General features: G+C 40.0%; 1 protein-coding gene across 7 annotated transcripts in view; it reads right to left on the bottom strand.

Annotated features, from left to right (window-relative positions):
* The window catches only part of FBRSL1 (fibrosin like 1), a 528,725-nt gene that overhangs the window by 131,288 nt on the left and 374,871 nt on the right, over positions 1-22,566 (bottom strand). For all 7 annotated transcript variants that reach the window (XM_066603438.1, XM_066603435.1, XM_066603441.1 and 4 more), the window contains exon 6: positions 2,240-2,269. In XM_066603438.1, the coding sequence (XP_066459535.1) occupies positions 2,240-2,269 (30 nt within the window). The remainder of the gene's footprint in view (positions 1-2,239; positions 2,270-22,566) is intronic.

Here is a 22,566-nt window from a genome sequence, read left to right as displayed (position 1 = left end):
AAAAAAAAAAAAGAATGCAATGATTTGGAAATCTGATGTAACCATACTTTATTCACAGCAGAACATAGAGCACACATCAGAAGGTGAAAGTGAGGCATTTCTGCAATTAATTAAAAAAAAATTAACTCATTTAGAAACTGATGGCAGCAACACCTCAAAAAACTTATGACTGGGCTGTGTATGTATTGTGCAGCATTCCCTCCTGTTTTTCAACAGTCTATATAACGTCTGGAAAGTGACGAGACCAATTACTGAAGCTTTGGGAGAGGAAGGTTGTCCCATTCTTGTATGATCTAAGATTTGAGTTGCTCAATAGTCCGGGGTCGTCTTTTTTGTTTTATAATGTGCCAAAATGTTTTCTATTGGTGAAAGGTTTGGACTACAAGCAGGCCAGTTCAGCCCCCAGACTCTTCTTCTGTGAAGCCATGCTGTTATGTTGGATGCAGTATGTGGTTTAGCATGGTCTTGCGGATATATACAAGGCCCTCCCTGGAAGACATGTTGTCTGGATGGGAGACTCTGTGCTTCTAAAACCTCTATATACGGCTCAGCATTGACAGTGCCTTTCTAGATGTGTAAGCTGTCCATGCCATAGGCACTAATATAACCCCATACCATCAGAGAGGCAGGCTTTTGAGCTGTGTGCTGATAAGCTGGATGTTCCCTCTCCTCTCGAGAACACAGGACACAGCGTCCGTGGTTTACAAAAGAGATTCAAATTTTATTAATCTGACCACTGAACAGTTTTTAATTTTACCTCAGTCCATTTTAAATGACCTTTGGCCCAGAGAAGACATGAGCATTGTTGGATTGTGTTAAAATATATGTTTATTTCTTTATATGATATAGCTTTAACTTGCAATAGTGGATCGCACGACAAACTGTGTTCATAGACAATGATTTCTGGAAGTATTCCTGAGCCCATGCAGGGATTTGCATTACTGACCATTGGCCTGGTTCTTTGTGCACCTGAATTTCTCCAGATTCTCTGAATCTTTTGATATTATGTACTGTTGATGGCGGGATATTCAAATTCTTTGCAATTTTACGTTCAGGAACATTTTTCTGAAATTGTCGCACAATTTATACAGACAGTTTTTTATAGATTGGTGAACCTCTGACCATCTTTGCTTCGGAGAGATTCTGCCTCTTTAACATGCCCTTTTGAGTCATATGAAATTGACCCTCCAGCCTTTTTTCTTTAGTACCACTTTCCCAGCCTTTTGTTACCTCTGTTCTAACTTTTCTGAGATGTGTTATTGCAATCAATTTTTAAATGAGCAATTTTTTTTTTTTAAGGGAAATGGAAAAATGTCTCACTTCCAGCTTCCGATATGTGTTCTATTGTAAATAAAACATGGTTATTTGAGATTTCCAAATTGCATCCTTTTTTTCTTTACATTTATTTGCATTTTACAAAGAGTCCCAACTTTTTGGGAATTGGGGTTGTATTTTGCCGGGGCATAGAGGGGCCACATTTACTTTGTAGGGTAGGCAGCAGTATGAGTGAGACCAAGTTATATGGAATGAATGAAGCAGCTGAAATTTCAGGGGCACATTAACTTTGTGAGGGCACAGGCAGAGGGACCACATTTACTTTGTGGGCGTATAAGCAGAGAGGCCACATATACTTTGTAGGGGAACAGAGATGAACCACATTTAACTTTTCGGGACACAGAGGATCTGTATTTACTGTGTGTGAGCATATTTACTTTGTAGGAGCACAGTGGGGGCACATTTATTATGTGGAGTAAACAACTGAAAGGGTGAAATCTGTGGATCGGCATCAACAACTGCACCCAATGGTGAGGATTTTAGTGCAGATTTGCTACAGATTTTTTGTACTATGGATAATCTGCAGCAAATCAGCTACATGTGGATGCACCTTACATTAGAGTTGTTTCCTCTTTGTGCACATGGTCATATAACAGCTCTGTGGAAGCAACGAATACGTGGAGCCAAGGAAGAGCTCTGTTCCCATTCTCTGGGACTATGACAGCAGTTCCCAATGCTTTCTTGCTCATAAAGTCTTAGATATTTGCAGTTCACATTCAATGTATGTATAGGGTAAGCTCCTGGCACATATGGCAAATGAATTCCTAGGCTTCCATTCACCCCTGAACGCAGCCTTGGTTATACAACCAACCATAAAAGAATTTTATAACTAAAAACTTTCCAGAGTTTCTAGGTTTTAAAAACAACTTTAATTGAAAATACAAATTACACATTGCAGTCTTACCTTATCGTCAATATCACTTTCACTGTCACACTGTAATAAAAAGGAAAGTAATCTATTAGAATACAGATAATACTCTACAAAGTGGTTTATACCATTTAGACAAGCATACTCATAACATATATAATAAATAACTACACAATCATGATTTAGGCTAGTTATCAGCACATGGTCATTCTACATATGACCTAGGTATGCCCATAGCTTCAAATGTTCTTGTAGTATGCTTAGACCAACCTGTCTTTACCTTTTGAAGTAGTGAATTAGCTCTTAGAATAATTATGTTGGGTCACTTTCCTATTTTAGAGAAGAAAAAAAAACCTGAATATTTAGCATTTTTGTACCAAAACATTTTTCACCAATTTAAAAGGGTTGTTCGCTTTGGAAAATCCCCAAATTGACAATAAGCTGTTCACAAAGTCTCTGCTGGAATACAAAGCAAACAGCTATTATTTACTAGGAAACTTGTCTGCAAGAGTTTAAATTCTTTGCACCACCACTATATGGAAAACTAACAATGAAGTATACCCAGCACCCAGACTGTAGTTGCAAATTCAAAAACTTAATTTATTACATAGATGCATAATACATTAGATCCAATAAGAAACTGGATTTTTGAATTCACAACAATAATCTGGGTGTTATTCTCTATTTATCTTTGAAACCCATATTTGGATGAAATGGACGCTCAATCCCCCTAGGAGAGCGTGAACCCTCTATCGCTTATTTCGGAGCTCTGTCCACATTCTTAACTTTTGTCTACAGGGATTAAGCATTGTATGAGCCTATTCCAATCATTGGGGTATCTGAGTAATACAAGACAGCAGAGATCCTCCAATAGCAAGACACATGCTTCGGCTATCTCCATCAGTCCTATAAAACTGTTCCATTCACACACAAACTTGGGACCCCCATACTCAATCTTTGGGGGCCTTGCAGTCAGACCTCCAGGGATCATACATTTATCACCCATCCTGTAGATAGGCGATAAATGTTGTTCACGGGTCAACTCCTTTAATCATTAACTGTCACAACTCTATTTACAGCTGAAATTGTGATAATACTCACTTCTAATGGTGGTGACAGACAAACTAATTTCTGCAAAAACCATAGTAGTTACAGCTAAACAAGCAGAAGGCCTGGATGAATGCAATTCAATGGGATTATCAGATGTTTTGATCAATCAAAACATAATTTGTTTCACCTAAAGTGTTCAACTACAACAACCAACAACGATTGAAAAAAAGCCAACATGGCAGATCAACTTTTCAATGGATATCTGGAATTGCTCACCATCTGTTATACTTCGTCATGTCATGAAAAAGCTTATGGTTGGCAGAAAACTGTCTTACATGGTGTTTTCATAATTCCAAAATATCTAATGTATGACCATTTTAAAGCTGGAAACAGACAAAACATAGGATTCTGAATGTTTTTAACCACTTTCAACCCATTAGTCGCCCTGTTCTTTAATGCAAAAAAACTGAAAAATCACAATGTTGCATTGAACGGTTTGTAAATTGTAATGTCCGTTATGGTACAATACTTCAATTAGCTGGAAAATGGAACGTATACCATAAGATGGATGTTCTCATTCTACCTAGTGCATCTGGAGATGTTTGCCTACATAGTTGTAAAGTCTATAGTCGGGTGACTAATCTACTAATCTTCTGCCTTTGGCTAAGATCACAATTCTAGTTAAAAGCAAAGAAAATACTCCTCTCAAACTGACCTACAGAAAAATCCATTGATTTATTCTGGAAACTGCATTATAAAGATGACTAGGGAAGGTTCTTATGCTTCATTATAGGACAAAAAAGTCTGAGAACACAACTCACAAGTTACACAACAAGTTTGCACACAAGCTTTGCCCAAAGGAATGTCAACAATGGAGAAAAAGGCCTGCACAAAGGAGATGAAAAAAAGACCTTCAGCTCTGCCTCCCACGCAGCTGTTGTCATCAGGACAAAAGCCCTTGTCAAAATATCGAGGTAAAGAAATGTACAGAATAGCAACTGATGACAGCTCTGGGAGCGCTCAGTAAAAGACAAGAGCCTCAATTACCTGGAATTTCCAAAGGGCCCTGTTAACACTCCCAGAGAAGAAACTAAACAGTAAACAGCCCAGTGGGCCTCCTTCAGAAAAGCTTGTAAAGGGATTACTTGCTTAGTTGTGCCAATTGCCTTTTAATTCCACCAAGAATGTTTGTAAAGCACAAGCTAATTGCCCCCTCATCTTGTAAACAAAACCCTCCCTTAGCAGGTTCAAGTTGGGACACTAACTTTGGAATGTGACAGACACAAATGAAGGTGTCTTGTAGTATTTAAAGCATGAGGACCTCACAGGTCTATTCTTGGTCACACTGTAAGGCCGCATTCAGACAGCCATGTGTGTGAGAGTGATGCCTGAGATTAGGACAACACACGGACCTCCTGTCCACCTGCTGTCCGAGCTGCTCAGACCACGCAGGCCATGAAAAGGGATGAGAATAGGACATGTTGCGATTTCTTTTACACGGTCTATGTGAAAGATCACTTCTCTGAATAGCCCCATTGATTTTAATGGGTCCAAGTTCTGCACGAATTTACTCAGTTACAAATCCAGACAGAACTCGAATGTAAAAACTGCCATGTAAATTGGGCATTAGGGAGATTTACGGAGTGTGTTCTACCCGGGTGTAGCAGGATTATAAACTATATACATTATATTATGTTTATGTCCAAGGTGAGAGTGAAATCTCCCATGATAACAGAGGATAAGGCTTGTGGAAATCCCACATACCCGATCCCTCTTCCCCTGATATCTGCCATTGGAGGAGGATGACTACCATACACATTAGATCAACTCCGTCCTACAAAAATCAATGGATCTGGCTGACCTATCTCATGTATGTGGCCAGGCCAAGGCAGGTATTCTGAATGCATGTGCATATCTGTTTATCAAACATTGATCCCATTATTCTCTTCCAACATACTACAGGCTGTTACTGTTTACATGTGCCTTCAACGTTCTAATGCCACTCCCGCATGCTTCAGTTGACTATTTGGGGTGGGTGACCATAGTGCAAATATGCTCATTTTAATATTTTGAACATTTGTTTCCCAATAACTGGCCTGGTTGAATGTGCAAAAGATCAAATGATTGTTCATCAGCTGATATGCTCATTTATGCTAAAAAATGCTCACTGGTCAGCCGTACATTCCCTATGTGAACAGGGAGATGTACCGCTGACCGACAACAGCTCTGTGTGAAAGAAAGATCGTATAAACGATTGTTCACCCACATAAAGTCAATCATATGAAAGGCGGTGAATGCGTGCTGATCGACATGCTTTGTTAATTGGCATTCATTACACAAGCCAATTTTTGGCCCTTGTAAATGGACTTTTACTCTGAGAAAGGGAGAACGCTACTCTTCGGCAGATTGAGCAATACTATAATAATTATAACAATGTTCTTCAACCCAAAGGCCAAAACTCTAGGCAGACGATTATGTATGTCTCATTAAAGTAACAGTAGACATATTTAGTTATGAAGATATTTAAAGTTCCCAACAGATGGCTTACTGATTGGCCTTTCAAAGAACATTGCAAATTAATTACTGATAATTGGGTGTGAAGAGTTGAAAGCAGCCAAAAAGGCCAAAAATTTAGCTCATATCTACAGAGAGCCATACAATCTGTTTCGGGCAGGAAAACATTATTATTTGTATCAATGTGAATTTATCAGTGGTGCCCCATTTACTCTGTCACATCAGGAATAGCAGAGTTCACACCAAGCAATCATGATTTTATGCCTAAATAGGAACACAGCAAGACTGACAGCAGCAAAAGACCACATGGTCCATCTAGTCTACCCTTACTCCTTTTTACTTCCCTCTTTGGCCTTTTTCACATGGGTGATACGATATTGCCGTTAGAAAATCGCAGTGATTTTACAGCTGTGTTATGTGTGATATCGGTACGCTTTCTTGCAACGATATCGCGATTTTGTGGTTCTGTAAAAAACGCACGTGACTTTGTAGCGCTCTTTCGCTGGGATTTTCGGAGGTAGAGGGGTGGGGCTTGAAATGCAAGCCCTTCCGCAAAAATAAGTCCTAGCTGCATTTAAAAAAAACAATACATAACCTAACAGGCGCTGTCCGCTTCACTGTGCTTTTCTTCTCATGCAGTTCCACGGTACTTGTTTGTAGCCTTCAGCCAGTTCTTAATCGGTCAGGGGGGGTTAAAAATCCCGCCTCCAGGAAGCACCAACTGATTGGTTCTCGAGCGCCGCGGTTCAGCCAATTACTGCAGCACTCGAACAAATCACAGCCATTCAATGTGTTTTTTTTATGCAGCCAGGGCTTATTTTAGGGACAAACAGTAGGACTTCCTACTGTAAAACCGCAAAATCGCGATTTTGTGTGATACGGGGCAACATGGGCTACAAAACATCGCAAATCGCAGCAATATTCAGCATGCTGCGATTTTCTTTTCTCGCAATGTAGCACCCTACAAAACATTGCTAGTGTGAAGGAACCCACTGGAAAGCATCACATACATGTGATTTGTAGCACTGTTGCATCATAAAAAAAAATTGTGCGATTCTGTCGCCCGTGTGAAAGCGGCCTTAGGTAGATGTGTGCTTATCCCAGGCAGGTTTACATTTATGTAGTTAATTTCTAAACTACTTCTGTTGAAAGTTTGTTCCAAGCATTTACTAGACTTGCAGTAAAATAATATTTCCTTCTGATCTTCTCCCCAACTAATCTCAGACTGTACCCTCTTGTTCTAGTGTTTGGTTTCCTAATAAAAACCCTCATGAACCTTATTTAAACCTTTAAAGTAGTTTAAGGTCTCAATTATGCCCCCCTTTGCCTTCTTTTCTCCAGGCCATACAATTAAGTTTAAGTCTTTCCTGAGACTGCAACAACTAAAACTTTTATTTGCCAAAAGAGTAATCCTTACAGAGGTTTACCCCCCACTAACTGTGTTTAAAGGGAAACAGTTATTGTGATCATTCATCAGGGAATCTACTTCCTAGTGAAAAATGACACAACAACTTGGATATCTTCATGTTTATGATAGGAGCTTTTTGGTGATTGCCATGGTTAGATCTCTCTAGATACTGTTTTAGAGAACCCCACCAGTGCCACTTAAACTAAACAGGTTTGTTGGCGTGTGAAACTATGCTGCCAGGGACAGTTGGATGTCTGCCAACTATTGCTGAACTGTGGACTGCATGGTATTATTTTAATGGTGCATGTTTCAGAGCAAATGATGAAGAAGGCCTATCCAACTGAGTCCTTCACGATGTTTGCAGTGGTTCCCCAGCTGTTTCTTCTACTTCTTTAACGTACATTGGAGGCATCACTATTCCATGGAGGGAAACTGCAGCTACGTAACACAACCCAGCCAGGTAGCACTATTCCTAAGTGATTGCCACCATTTTATTGCTGTGTTGCACCATAGGGCGCTTCCTTTATTGCTGTGTTGCACCATAGGGCGCTTCCTTTAGTTTTAATTATACCTTGGGAGCAAATGATGGCAAGACAAGAATAAATCTTTATTTATACAGTGCTAACAAATTTTGCAGCACTCAAGAGGATATTTTGTCTCCCTGCTGAAATCGCTCTTTTAAAGTTGTTAGGTGGCATATTTATAAGGCATTTTTAGTGCCAATATAAAGAAATTCCAATTTGTGAGACCACCCACTTAGAAAGTTCTAGTTTGCCCAATCCCTGAGCATGGGTGGCTTCTTTCCAAGCTAAAAGTTCTCACCCAACAATGCCTCAAACTTTCCTCTTACATTCAGCTCTCTTTGTAGTAAATGTTAATGCAATATACACGATTTTCGGAATTCCTTCACATTCTAATGTCTTTTTACAAAAGACCAAGAAGCCAACACTGACCCGAACTATTAGTGAGCTACAATAGCAGCCATAACATTAGCACATATCTAAAGCATGACCCAGTTTTATTTGCCTTTGATGTTCGGCTTTGTATCCTACATATTCATCTTTCTCTTACAGTTTAACACTGTCCCCATTGCATCCCAATTCTGTCTATTTGCAAAATTAGGTTGCTTTCACACTACGCTTTGCAGTGTCTGCTTGCTCGATGTGCCAGAACAGCTGTCAATGCATACACCCAACGTATCCATAGGCCCAGGCTGCTAGTCATTGGTATAGATTTTTGCACTGTATACAATAATGTAGTTTGTTGCTCAATTATGTAAAGTGCCATTTAAGAAAAAAAAAAAAGGATACCATGGGGGCATTCATCAGAGGTATACATTGGGAAAAGTATATCTTTGACAAACACTGCAAGATGTATAGTGAAAGAACCCTGAAGGTAGCAGCTGCTATGTTGCATTGCTATCTTATCTACTGTACTTAACAAAAAGATAGGCCAAAAAAAAAGGATTCTGATGAAAAGCACCTCACTATGTGGCACTTTGTGTACAAGTTCAATCTCTGTGCTTTCACAGCAGCAAGAATGGCGGCTAGAAACCTATCCAAATAGCAGTTGCTAGGTAGCTGCCCTTTCTATACAGAAAATGCAGTTTATAGGTCATAGATTCTTGCAAAATCTGTCATTTCAGACACATGAAAGCCAAAACCTATAATTTAACATTTTATTAGCACACTTGTATGTCTGTAAACAAAACCTTTGTGTCAGAAGCTTAAAAACATTGTAATGTTTAAGATTCTCTACAGGGAGCAGGTCCAGTGTGAGGCCTATACATCATCTCCATAGGCTTTTTATTTAGCTCTGTAGATTCCATTTCAATTTTCAAAGCTCTTATTCATTAAATGATAGAGAAAGAATGTAATTAGCAGCCTTTGTTACATATTTTGTGAGCCTAGGCACTCCCCCACATTCTCCTCCTCTTTCCGGATCTCACTCCTTTTGAGTTTGGCATGGGATTGCAGAAAGGTGGAGAGACTTGTTCAGCCTGGCACAGATTTCATGTCTGCAGGGGTACTAGACGATGATAGGAGAGGAGGGTTTTATCCGGAGCCAAGCTGACAGCAAAACCTGCTAATGGGACTCAAAGCAGCCGCAGAGCCACAGTGCCAGAACTTCCAGCTCTTGCCAAGTCAGGAGGGGATGCTGATTTATAGCAGCAATTTCAGCACTCTATCCTTTGGAGGGTCCCACAAGCCATTTTTGGATGGCATTGAGCCACTGAGTTCAGATCCAAAGCTGCCCGGCAGCAACACGGAAATGAAACGGGGCTGGAAATTGAATGCTGTCTCGATCTCACCCCAGGCATCAGAGGGCTTCTCTTAGCTCTAGCGGCTCCTTGACAGTTTGATAAAATGAGCCTGGGCCTCCCTGTGGCCTTTCAGCAGAAAGGATGAAGTGAGCAAGGCTGGAGCTACGAAGAACAGATTGAGCCTTAGGCAGCCCTTATGTTATTTATTTATTTATATAGTAATATCACTGTCTGTGTCTAAAATCATGGGTTGGACAATAGAATAAAATATTTAAAAAGTGTCAGAACATTTCTGAAGGTCCTCTCATGACCACTATTACACAACTTTACAATAGTCACAAACTAAACCCATTGCTGAGTTTATTTCTAGAACATAAATGTTGTAATACATTATTTGAAAAGAGAACGTCTGCAGACTTAGAACACAGGTCTCCATATGGTGGAGCTTTGCACCTCTGCATTGCTTCTAATTAGATCTCTATGAGGTTACACTTCACACACAACAAACAATAAGTGTCTGTGATACTGTAGATCAAACAGACATAAATAACCACCCAATACTGTTGCTTAGGAAGTGTCAAAGCAATCCATATGCATGTCATAGAAACAGTAATGTAGGGTAACGCTTGCAACTATTTTGCTTTCCGAAGGAACAAATTGAAATAAAGTATTCACCTTTACAGGCAATAAAAACTACTGGACACATTTTGTAAGGACGGGTTTGAGATTATATATATAATATATGTGTGTTGTATATAATTCTAAGAATAAAAACTAAAACATTAAGTAAAGGCCCATTTAGACCCAACAATTCTCAAAAATCACTCAAAGCAGTCTTTTGAGCGAGAATCGCTGGGTCTAACTGCACAGACATCGTGCAGTTTTTCGTTAATGAGCCTTTCGTGAGCCTTTTCAATGCCACACACTGAGTTCCAAGCGGGATACCACTGATACTATTGTTTCAGCTGGTATCCTGCTCAGAGAACACAGCCGGAGTATGAAGAAGACAGCGTGTTCTGCATACCCCGCTCGGAGCGCTCAGCTGTAGACCAACTGTGCGCTCCGTGAACACAGCAGGAGTATGCAGAAGACAGCAGTCCAGCTGTCTTCTGTATACCCTGCTTGGAGTGCTCAGCTGCATACCAGCTGAGTGCTTTGAGAAGAAAACAGCTGTATACAGAAGCCAAGTAGCCCCGCTTGTCTTCGCATATCCCGCTCGGAGCACTCAGCTGTATACCAGCTGAGCGCTCTGAGAAGACAACAGCTGTATGCAGAAGACAGCGGTCCCGCTTGTCTTCTGCATACAGCATAAGCCTTCATTTACACATTTATGCAAAGTGAACGCTCAAAACTGTCACTCAAACTACCATTTATGCGAATTTTGAGCGATTGTCTTGCTGTGTAAATGCACACAACGATTGTGTCTAAATGGCCCATAACTCACAGAGACCTTAAAAAAAACTTAAATAAAACACACCACCCTGGCATTGGGCCCCAGGCATTGTTGTAATTAGATTTTATATCAACAGCTGAACTGTAGGGTGAAAAACTCACAACATAAATTTCCTTAGGACTGCAGAATAGTAGATTGCTGTACATTAAGCTGTGACAACCAAGAATTTCCACTGGAGAATTTTAGGGTAAAATTTTCCTCTTGCTGAAATCTACAATGTGAAATAGAAAAGTCTGTTACCTGCTCCTTAGCATTAGCGGCAGACTAAAAACTGGGCATGGAGTCAACACTCTGTGATGCTAAGAAAAAGTCATTTTGTAGTCAGTTGCCATGCAGCATCCGACAACTGGAAATGTCATGTAGCAAACGTCCGCAAAAGAACAGTTTTTTTCTTAATGATTTTATTGAATTGTCCTTATAATAGCTGCATTCCTTAGACTACACCAAATGCACACGGACTGATATTCAACACGAGTCGTTTCCTTGTAGTCACACATCAATTTAAATGAAGTTCAGGAAGTTTTAAATCACCAAGCTCTAAATTAAAAAGTAAATAAAAAGCACAAACTTGTTTTTCAGGAAACTCTGAGATCACGGCATTGTGCATAAGGGTTCATTTAGACCTACCAATTTCTCCTTTGAATGAGCGAAAAATGTCAGAGTTCGCTCGGTCAGCCTGTTTATGCAGGCAGATGCATTGCTGGCTCATTCAAACGAGAAATCATTCACTTGACCACATTTACTGTATACGTGAATGAGAACTGAACGATTGGTATGTAAACCCAACAATGATTTTTATGCTTGCATAAAATAAACGACGAATGAAAAGCAAACAATTCATCGTTCGCTGTTTGATCACTGGCTGCATTTACACTAAATGTTTATCATTCATTTTCGCTCGTCTAAACGATTTTTTGAAGGATAATAGCTGAGTGCAAGAGGGGTTTTAGTCATATATTTGTATACATGTACTGTGGTCCTTCAACTTACAACACTTGCAGTATAACCTTTCCAGGGCCAATGTAACTTGAAACCACATTCAACACAAAATGACACATACTGTTGTGAAAGTATTAAGAGGACCTGCGTTACACTTGTTATTCAGGGGTCAATAGAGTTTAGTCCAAAGCTCGTAAAGCGGCATATACTAGAATGATCTGTCCTTGATATTGGGGTCTTGAGCATTTCCTGGAGACTATATTAAGTCATTGCATCCACATTCTTCGCTCTTACGAATGTAGTTAATGCACACTATGTCATATTAAGTATTCATTTGTCAGTACTGAACTTTGTAATGATTTGCTATTTTTCTGCAGCAGTAAGGTGTAACTTCGGGTGTTGTCCCCTGTGATTAAACCATTACACACTTCTTTGTTCTACTTTGCAATATTAATAAAGTTAACACTGAACTAGGTCCTCAGAAAGAGGACAATAGTGACTTCACACAGTTGAGGACTCTTGTTCTTTCTCCGATGATTATCGCTAATTAATTTGAACACATTAGAGAACTCAGATCCTGGTAGAATGCGGATGCGTATGGAAATGCTGCCCATATGCAATGCATGTGTATGGACAGCGTATCATACGCTGCCCATACTAAGGCTACGTATGTTACGCAAAGAAATAGAGCATGCTGCAATTTGTTTCTCCTGTATATTGATATGCAGTACCCATACGTAGGTGTGCATGGATCAATCAAAGTCCATTGATTTTCATTGACTCCATTCACGGCTTGCTATGCACGGGAAATACGCATGCGTAATACGCCGTGACAATATGCCCATGTGAATGAGCCCTTACTCTACATTTTTTCTTATTTGGGGTGACATTTTGCAGACCCTGAAACCAATTACTAATTTTCCATAATATCATAGTCGCAAACTTACAATGGTCGTCCAGGAACAAATATTGTAACCTGAAGGACTGCTGTACCAGTTAGCCAAGACACTTTATAACATTTAGGGTACTTTTAGATAGGGCGAGTGTCCCAATGAGTATCATTCATGTGCTTATAGTTGCTCAGGAGCCGGAGCACACTGGAGATCCCTTCTGGCCACCCGCCTCAATTTATTATGAACAGGCAGTCATTCAAAGATGAACGACTGCCTGTTTGTACTAAGCGAGAAGTTGCTCACTAGTCACTTTCAGTGAACTGTACAAAGTGACTAAACAACTAAGGAGTGACTTCTTTTTCAGTACCCTATCGGGTCCTTGGTCAAAATCGCTCATGTGAGTTTTACGATCAATAGTTGGTCCATGTAAAAGTACCCTTACTTATTAACGTGTAGGGCTTCCAAGATCATAAACTGTACATTACTGTGAAAAAATACTTGACATCCACCCTTGCATTTCTGTGTAGTCACTAATGGTTAACAGTATAAACTGTGAGCTGATAAAATAATCAATGCTTTTTAAACAGAATTTTATTCTACATTTTAAGTTACACCTGAATTTCATTCGTTTTCAATATATTAATAATATTTATTTGTATAGCGCCAACATATTTCACAGCGCTTATATTTTGCATCAATGTTATGAAAAATGATTTTTTTTTTTACCGCTTGCACTATCCAATAACAAGCCTTACATTTGCCGCTGGGTTTTAACATAGCAGCTTTTGGGGACTAAGAAGGTATGATAGCAAGTTAGGAGGAAAACAACGGAGAAACACGCTCTGTATTACTTCTGTCAGCTGCCGATGGCCCTGAGCGGCAGAGCTCATTTCGAGAGGCAATGAAGCATCTTCTGGTCTGTTTGCTGTGAGCTCTCAGGAGCCCCTGTTGTGAAGTGGCAATCAAGAAGTGGATTTTTTGGAGTGCCCATGAGCAGGGAATACAGAAGAGAGCACTAAGGAGTAGTAGTTTCAAGAAGTCTTCCAATCTGCCTGTCCTACATATGGACTAACTCAGGAGACATGAAAGGCCTACCATTTACAGAAGTAGCAAACATTAACTTGTCATTTAACGCGTTATGATGAATTACCTACAATCTACAGCAAAGCTATAAGGTTATCACGATACATCAGTCATGTTAACATTGGCTACATTTTTATCTATATGTGAAGCACTACAGCTTCATGACCAAAATGTATCACAGTTCTTACAATTTTAAATTTTGAAGTTACAATCATACTATTCAAAAATGAGTTAAGAAACCAAATTAAATTAACAGGTATAACATAATTTGCCTCAACATAATTTTCAGTAATGAAATACATTGTATAGACAATCCCAAAGCATTAGTTACAATAATTGGAGTAGCAAAATCACAATGAAACCATCTATCTTCGATTTAAGTAAATATCAGTATGGAAGTGTATATTTCACAAAAGATCCTGGAGTTAAATGAAGAACCGTTTTTTTTTTCACAGCACTACAGGAAAGACATTGGGGCAGATTTATAAAAAATATATATATATATACATATATGGCATGGGTGAAATACCTCAAATTCATTACAATTAGTGAATTTTCAGCATTTTGGGCAGTCCTAAATTCGGAAACTGAAATATATTGGTTTAGCCACATATTTTAAATTTATAAACATACAGTATCCTACACTTCTCTATCATGAAATTGTAACTTTCAGTTATTGTCAACAAGGCGGTTACATGCAACCATGGATGGGTCATCCTATTATTCTTAATATAAATTTTACACTCTCCTATTATGCTGAGCAGACAGTCATACAGACTAAGTAATAGGGGTGCAAATCTCTGGTGATTTGGAAATCATAAGCAAAGTGTAAAGCAGCACCTTATACAGAGGCGTAACTTGAAGCTTCTGAGCACCAATGCCAAATCTGTAATAGGGCCCCCAACTATAATGCTTTATTCATAGTACTAGGCTCCCCATATTTAGAGGAGAGGCCTTATGGGCCCCCTAAGGCTCCTAGGCCCGGGTGCAACCGCATCCCCTATAGTTACGCCCCTGCCTCACTACAATCTGAGCTACTGTAAACTCCTCATCTCTGCTCAGTTCCCCATACATGCCCCAGTATGCCATTCTCCATCTACACAGCATTTAAGGCACAATTACCCTGCCAGCTTAGACATTTAATGAAAACCCAGAACAATTACTCTGCACAAATCTTTGTTTTTAATTTCAAGTCAGCAACGCTTTCTCACTAACAGTCAGCTCCTTTAAAAGAAAAAAAAAGCATGGCAACAGCAATTATGATGATCCGTTCATGTCAAATGAATTATATTACTGAAAATAAATCTTCCTAAGATGCATAAGACTGTTATCTGGCTCCAGTCAGACATTCGCATTACTGGTTTTATATGTTGTACTCTACTTGATTAATATAGGTAATCAAATTATATTGCTTTTCTCTGTGCTCTCACATTCAAGGCTATAATGTTTTCAATGACAAAGTTCATAGAGTTGTATAAAAATGTACCTCATGCCGTATCAGCTCTTTATTGAAGTAGTAAAACACCCTTTTCAATTTAGTAATAAGTAATATAAAGCAGAGTGCATTGATTGGCAGGGTCACTTCATTATTGCGCATACCCCAGCTGCAAGGCTAACTTTATTGGCAAGAAGGCTGTGCTAAGTAGGCACAGGAATGCACAGGACTCCAATAGAAATCTCTATTTAAAAAGCGGTATTTCCTGAATTACAACTAAGTGTCTGATCGGTGGAGGTCCCTCCGCTGGGACCCCAGAATCACTAAAACAAGGGTCCTCGTGTCCCCAGAGATCTCTTCTGCCCCCCCCCCCCCTTCCCCGCCTCCTTTCACAGTAAGCAGGCTGTTCATATAGGAATGACGGCCTATTTACACAGGCCAATCGTCATTTGATTTTTATACCTCAAGAAACTGAACAACCAATGAATTATTTGCCCTTTAGCCACTGGCAGCATTTAACACTGAATATCGTTCAGATTGTGGCGATCCAGTAAGAATCTGATTGATAATCATTCAGTGTAAAAGAGCTCTTAGTAAGGAATATTGACAGGAAGTGTAGAAATAAGAAAACACTTTTATAGCATGAAGCATTGTAAAATAGGATTTATTTTATTACACTTGACAGGGGTGAAGAAGAGATCAATAGGAATTGCTACTACTGTGTATGAAATTATTCTGAAATGTTGGCAATAAAACCTAAAGCAATGTGACTACCTGCAAATAAACTTTAAATGCTCATAAACTTTTCAAACAACTTCTAATTATATGATAGCCAGTGTGATAACTAGCAAAACTGCTACGAATTTACCAGAAATTATGTTTATGTGCTGAAAATCTCTCTACAGTGCTGGCCACTAGGAGTCTTCCTTCCGACTAACCTGCTGTCCCCCGCCTGTTGTCAAATGAGTAACTGGAGATGAAACGAGATGGAGGAGAGGGATGCTCATTGAACTGTATAGAGAGCAGAGAGAAAGGAGAGAGACACACACAAAGTGGTGCAGGAGCTAATGGTGAGTTATTTGCTGCTGTTTATTCACATATACACTGCTTACTAAGGATATACACTCCTACATAATGATGATGATGTGTGGCTCTGTGTGTGCTACAGACAGACAGCAGGATCTGTACTTCTCTGTGGCCCAATCTATAGAACACAGCACAGCAGCCAGACTCCACCACCAGTCTTGAGGACTGGAAATTAGATGTACACCCGGAAAAGGGGAAAATTGAGACAAACAGGATGCAAGTCATAAAAGGGGCAAAAATAATGTTATTCCTCATGTACAAACTCATTGCAGCATATTGACAGACAATATTGGCAGTTAAAAAGTCATCTGTATCATTAAGTAAACTTTAAAGAACATGGATGACGCAGTTAAGTTGTTAGACTTTGAATAGGTTTGCTAATGCTATTTAACTTTGAGGGGTGACAGATCCTTGAGTTTAAGTGGAGCACCACCTTTGGTTTTTAACATTGCATTAAAAACATTGCTCTACAGCTGTTCAGCCCGCACATCAGTAGACGAGAGGTGCACATTCAATGGCTCCTTTTGGCTCCATTCAAAGAATATTGAAGCAATAACCGGTGTCTACATCCTGCTGATGGCACTCAGAGGGAACCTGCAGCGAAGGGTTTCCAAAGGTTGAGCTGCACTTTAGGAACTTGTGCAGCTATGTGTGAAAATACATGGCTTTCTGCTAACAGTAATGATGTGTTGAAATGTGACACTGGTACAAAGGGTGTAGGGGCTTGACATTCTCTTATACTAAGGCGGCAGCTTTCTTTAAGCTAGGAATTTCTACATAGTGTTTAAACAATGGTATGAAGTACTCATGGACTAGAAGCCATATTTAAGCACCAAGGAACAGACAATTAATGAAAAGAATCCAACAAAATGAAGCCACAACAAAGCAAACCTTCTAATTAATGTGCAATGTTCAACAAAGCCTCTTCTTTAATAATTGTTATTAAGTGGGTTGTACATTTTTTCAGCACAGTGATGATGTGAGGGCTCTGGGACAGATCCTATTGTTGGGAAAAAGACTTGCCAGTTGCACTGCCCTTGTTTGTTTGTGTTTTTGTGATTTCCAGGGTATTACAAACGGGTTCCCAGAAGTGTGGAACAATTAAAACAAAAAACAGCCCCTACTGTGACAAGTACAGTAATAAACATAACGCATCTTGTTGAAATGTGCTTTTTACCTTTCATTGGAAAACATATAAGGGTTATCCTCACAGCCGTGCAGAATGCAGTAAACAGCAGTCTTATCACTCACAGAAACACGTAGGCCTACGTGAAAGCTGCTGCCAATACCAACCAGCCTGAGCTTGGCTTCCATGTTCTCAACTACACTGATCAACATAGCAGATGGACAGTTACTGTTGGTTATGGACAACAGGGCCGATATTCCGCGGACAGGTTTCTCAGGTCTCTTTCTTATTGCTTTTCAAACCGAACAATGGTGGCAAAACCCGGAAATGCAGGGAAGTAGATGTTTGCTGCCACTGTAGCCGTACACACCATGCATGAAAGAATATTTTATGCCTTCTTAATTTTTGCAGTCCATTCCCTTTAATATCCATTATCTAGAAATCTATCTGATGTTCCGAGGTCTGAACTAACTGGTTACTCTACTAACAAGATAAACACGATGTAGACAACATCTACAATTGGGAAATTAGATGCATGTGACTGAGCATTATACAATAGCTGTCATTGGGGTAATGCCTGTGGGGACCTTTTAGTTATGCATTTGAAGAAAGATTTGATCAAAAGTTAATGTGTAATCTGGGAGTAAATCACTTTTAATATCTCACTCTCACTCCAGCCAGAAAGTACACGGCTGAGCGCAATATTCATTGGAGACCAGATTCACAATCAAGTAGCAGGCAAATAGTAATGTTTGGGGCTTTTTTTATGAAGAAGTGGTCATACACTGTAAAGTTTGGGGAAGGAGCGAATATTTTTTTCCTATGACTCCCAAAGGTCGTGATAAGCTAGTAACTATGTTACTTTTTTCAGAGACATTGTACATTTGATTAATTATATGCAGCAAAAAAAGGTTTCAAGACCTGTTACTGGTAATGAGAAAACCATTGGATACCTAACAATACCCGTTACCAGCAAGGATTCATATTGGAAAACCATTAGAAGAGATCACTGCTGCTTTGGAACACAGCGCAACATCATGTGGAACACACAACGGGATGTAACGTTGAGTGCGCATGACGTCACTATGTCATATTACTAACCCGACGGCTTCCTGGTTTCTCTTCCCCCTTTTTTCAGGTTATATTTTCTATTGATTAACATTTTTAGCACCGCTGTATGCATTGGGACACATGTATTTTACACTAGTGACTCCAATGCAGTAATCTGTCTGCTGACTACATACTGTCCTATTCTGATGATGTCATGGAGTGTGGCCATTCCAGGAAGAATGCTACACACATGAATCACCACTTTAAAACTGCTTATACTTTGGTAGGTGACATGCTTAATAAAGGGGCCCTCTGTTTGATTCCCTCTGAAATGAGTTGCGCTATCTACACAATTTGGACTCTGGCACCTTGTTTGCATTGCTTGCATATTGGAAATCTTGATTGTTCTTTGGAGAAAATAAACCCCTTTGCTGGAAGACCTGTGGAATCTCCTCTTTCTCTCCTGCCATTGGACATTTTAGGGAGGTCTCAAGGATTGGGACCTCCCCTAGAAGTCTCTTTCAACAGTTACATATGCAATATATTCCTATGAGCGCAGGATCTACACCTTTTTCCTGATTTACACTGCTGCACTGGGTGTTTCAAGCACATTCATATGAAGAAATAATTAAAGAAAATACAAATTAACTATTTGCAGTACTGCATCCTTTCATGTCAAATGATACAGTTTTGGTCTTTTACTATGCAGTAAACACCAAATTTTTGAGTAGAAGGTTTGGATAATGCTATATTATGTATTATCCCTCCACAAAGAAAAAAAATTACGCAGCATTTTCATTAATGCAAAAGCAAGATCATAACAGAATCCGTTATTAGGTCCTGGTGAATTAATGTTTAACTGCAATAAAGTTAAAACTGAATGAGGCAATTAATCAGAGGCATGAGAGAAGAGGGAATAGCTGTCTTTGATTTTATCCCATTTTGAATAAATGAGCACAGCGACCTTCACAAGATGTCCGACAGTCACACAGGTACTGCAGTATGGAAGGGGAAGGAAAGCCAAGCATCTTCTTTAAATCTGGATCAATGGAGCAATGACCAGATCTGTATTTTTACATTAGATTTTATAAAAGGAGTTGCCCCACAAAGAATATTGTTTATAGTTAAATCCAGCGCAGAATTCTAAACATTTTTTGTATTTAGACTTATTAAAAAATGCTTCTATCGCCAGCTATTCCACAAAGAACGTTAGAACAGCCCCCCCTGCTGTTTCTATTGAATCGACTTTCTGTGTCCACCTCCCAAAATGTTCCAAGGTGGTGACATGCTCAAGCTTGACTCCTGTTGCTCCTCCACGTATGCGGAGTGATCCCTAGTATTGCGAATTGGCTGCTTATGTAGGTGTATGGCAGAGAACAGCAGCAGGGAAAAGCATCATGGTCATATAATGTAGGCTGTTGAGTCAGTCATATTAGCTGTGACTGCTTATTAGTATCATAAAGACACTGTAGCATCTATGGGCATTAAAAAAAGAATAGATTCATCAATAGGATTACAGCATCCCCGTTATGTTCATTGCCCTCCGGTGATCGATCTCCAAAAATGCATTAGCTGTATCTTTCCAGGATTCGACCCCTCCCCCATCTCCTCCCAATTGACTGAATGGGGGATTGCCTGACTTTAGCTCTTTTCTTCTTTACTGGACTAAATAGACCAGCAGACTCCATTATTCTGCCTATATGGGGCGATGGAAACTAAACACAAGTGTTGCTGTACAGCCTACTTTTTCTTCTTTCTCACCAAGAGAGGAGCTGAAAAATTGTACTGTTTCTTTCTTTCACCCAAGGTGGAATCCCACAAATGAGATTCTTGAATCGTACCCACATCTCAGTAATCTCACTGTGAGTCACAAGCATCTTCTGAGAGTGAAACTAGCGTCGGTTATGACAGAAAGAATAAACATCAGATGGCTTCATGTGAAAGGAAGACATAATATAAATTACGGTAAGAGATCACAGAAAGGAGATCACAGGAGACGCGACAAGGGCTTATTTCACTTTTTCCCTAGGTAAAAACACTTGTTTCTAATGAACATTGATTCCCATGACCCAGTAGACTGCTCGCCCATATATCATAGTATATAAGGTATATATCTTGGGTATGCAGATGAAATCACGTCTCTCTCAGGCAAGATCTGCTGCTTGATATGAAGATTTATTAACATACTTGAATACAAGCATGTTTATAGAGATATAAGAAATAGTAATTGTATATGCAACACCTGGGAGATGGGCATTACATTGTTGGAGGAAGGCTGCATTTGTTGTGTAAATGGTGCCTATGGCACTCAGAAAAGAGGGTCCTCCATTATGCCCAGCGTCATTAAAAAATATGCATTAAAACACTACTAAAAGACTAAATGTGAAACAATCCTTTACCAGATGATCGTTCAACGGCTGTTCAACCATCAACCGCCTTCTATCCAATGTGTATTACCACCTTTACCCCTAATACTACAGATAATCAACAAAGCAATTATGACTACGTTCTGATTTGTGTTGGAAGCGCCATTCAGGGCCTCTGTCTGGGACTTTTGGATGGTTCTTTGCCAAGTAGCATACCATGCTGGGGCATTTTATCTGAAAAAATATACTGGCCAGCATAACAAAAGCTATACAGACCTCATTCTAGTCAACAAAGGTTGTTCAGTTTCATCATAGGATACATTTGGGCAGGGATTCCAGTTTCTTGTTCCCATAAGAAAACAGAAACTTGAACAGAGCCCTTAACTCTGGTATAAACCTAGCCTAAGATGCAAATTAAAAAAAAAAAAAAAAAAGGTAAATATCCGGCTCTGAAGTACAAAATGTAAGATAGTTTGAAAGTCTGGCATTCTGTAACCAAGACATTAAAGGGGTTGTCCCGCGGCAGCAAGTGGGGTTATGCACTTCTGTATGGCCATATTAATGCACTTTGTAATGTACATCGTGCATTAAATATGAGCCATACAGAGGTTATTCACTTACCTGCTCTGTTGCTAGCGTCCCCGTCGCCATGGTGCCGTCTAACTTCAGCGTCTAATCGCCCGATTAGACGCGCTTGCGCAGATGGGTCTTTTCCCTTTGGCTCGGTTCGGCAGCAGCGGCGTTCTGGCTCCGCCCCCTTGTACGCGTCATCGCGTAGCTCCGCCCCGTCACATGTGCCGATTCCAGCCAATCAGGAGGCTGGAATCGGCACATGTGACGGGGCGGAGCTACGCGATGACGCGTACAAGGGGGCGGAGCCAGAACGCCGCTGCTGCCGAACTGAGCCGAAGGGAGAAGACCCATCTGCGCAAGCGCGTCTAATCGGGCGATTAGACGCTGAAGTTAGACGGCACCATGGCGACGGGGATGCTAGCAACGGAGCAGGTAAGTGAATAACCTCTGTATGGCTCATATTTAATGCACGATGTATATTACAAAGTGCATTAATATGGCCATACAGAAGTGCATAACCCCACTTGCTGCCGCGGGACAACCCCTTTAAGGGTATGCTCACATAGTGGAATTCAGAGTGGAAAAATTCCAGGTGAATTCAACCTCAAATTCCTTTTTTTGAAGCGTATTTGTGTATTTGCATGGCGCCACGCCACCAAACATTGTTTCTCTCCTGTCCGTGCACCACCCAGCCCAATTCCTCTATGTACACATACCCTTACAATTCATGAAGTTGCACAGGCCTAACATTTTTATTATAGAAAGTGTTCTGGAAGATGCAACTGGACAAGAATCCACCTGACTATTGAAATAATTTGTGTTTAATCCTAATGGCAAAAAGTAAACCCCTAGCTTAATGCTCCATGTACAGGGATGTACTGTATATTAAAGTGGACCTGTCATGTTCTTATGTCAGCATGGTGGATGTGTAGGTTTGCAGCTGTGGCCCTACTGTCTTCCATGAGATCTGTCTTTTCTCCCTTTTCACCATAAAGGGTCTTCTTAGTTTCAGATCTCAGAAGAGAAAGGCTGGGTTCTCACACTCCGGAATGCCGGCGGTAATCCCGTGGCTTGGCCGCAGTGAAAAACTGCGAGATTTCCGCTGGGAAAGCACTACTTCAAAA

The sequence above is a fragment of the Eleutherodactylus coqui genome, chromosome 5 (genome assembly GCF_035609145.1).
Source record: "Eleutherodactylus coqui strain aEleCoq1 chromosome 5, aEleCoq1.hap1, whole genome shotgun sequence".
NCBI classification, from domain to species: domain Eukaryota; kingdom Metazoa; phylum Chordata; class Amphibia; order Anura; family Eleutherodactylidae; genus Eleutherodactylus; species Eleutherodactylus coqui.
This window is presented reverse-complemented; position numbering and strand designations above follow the sequence as displayed.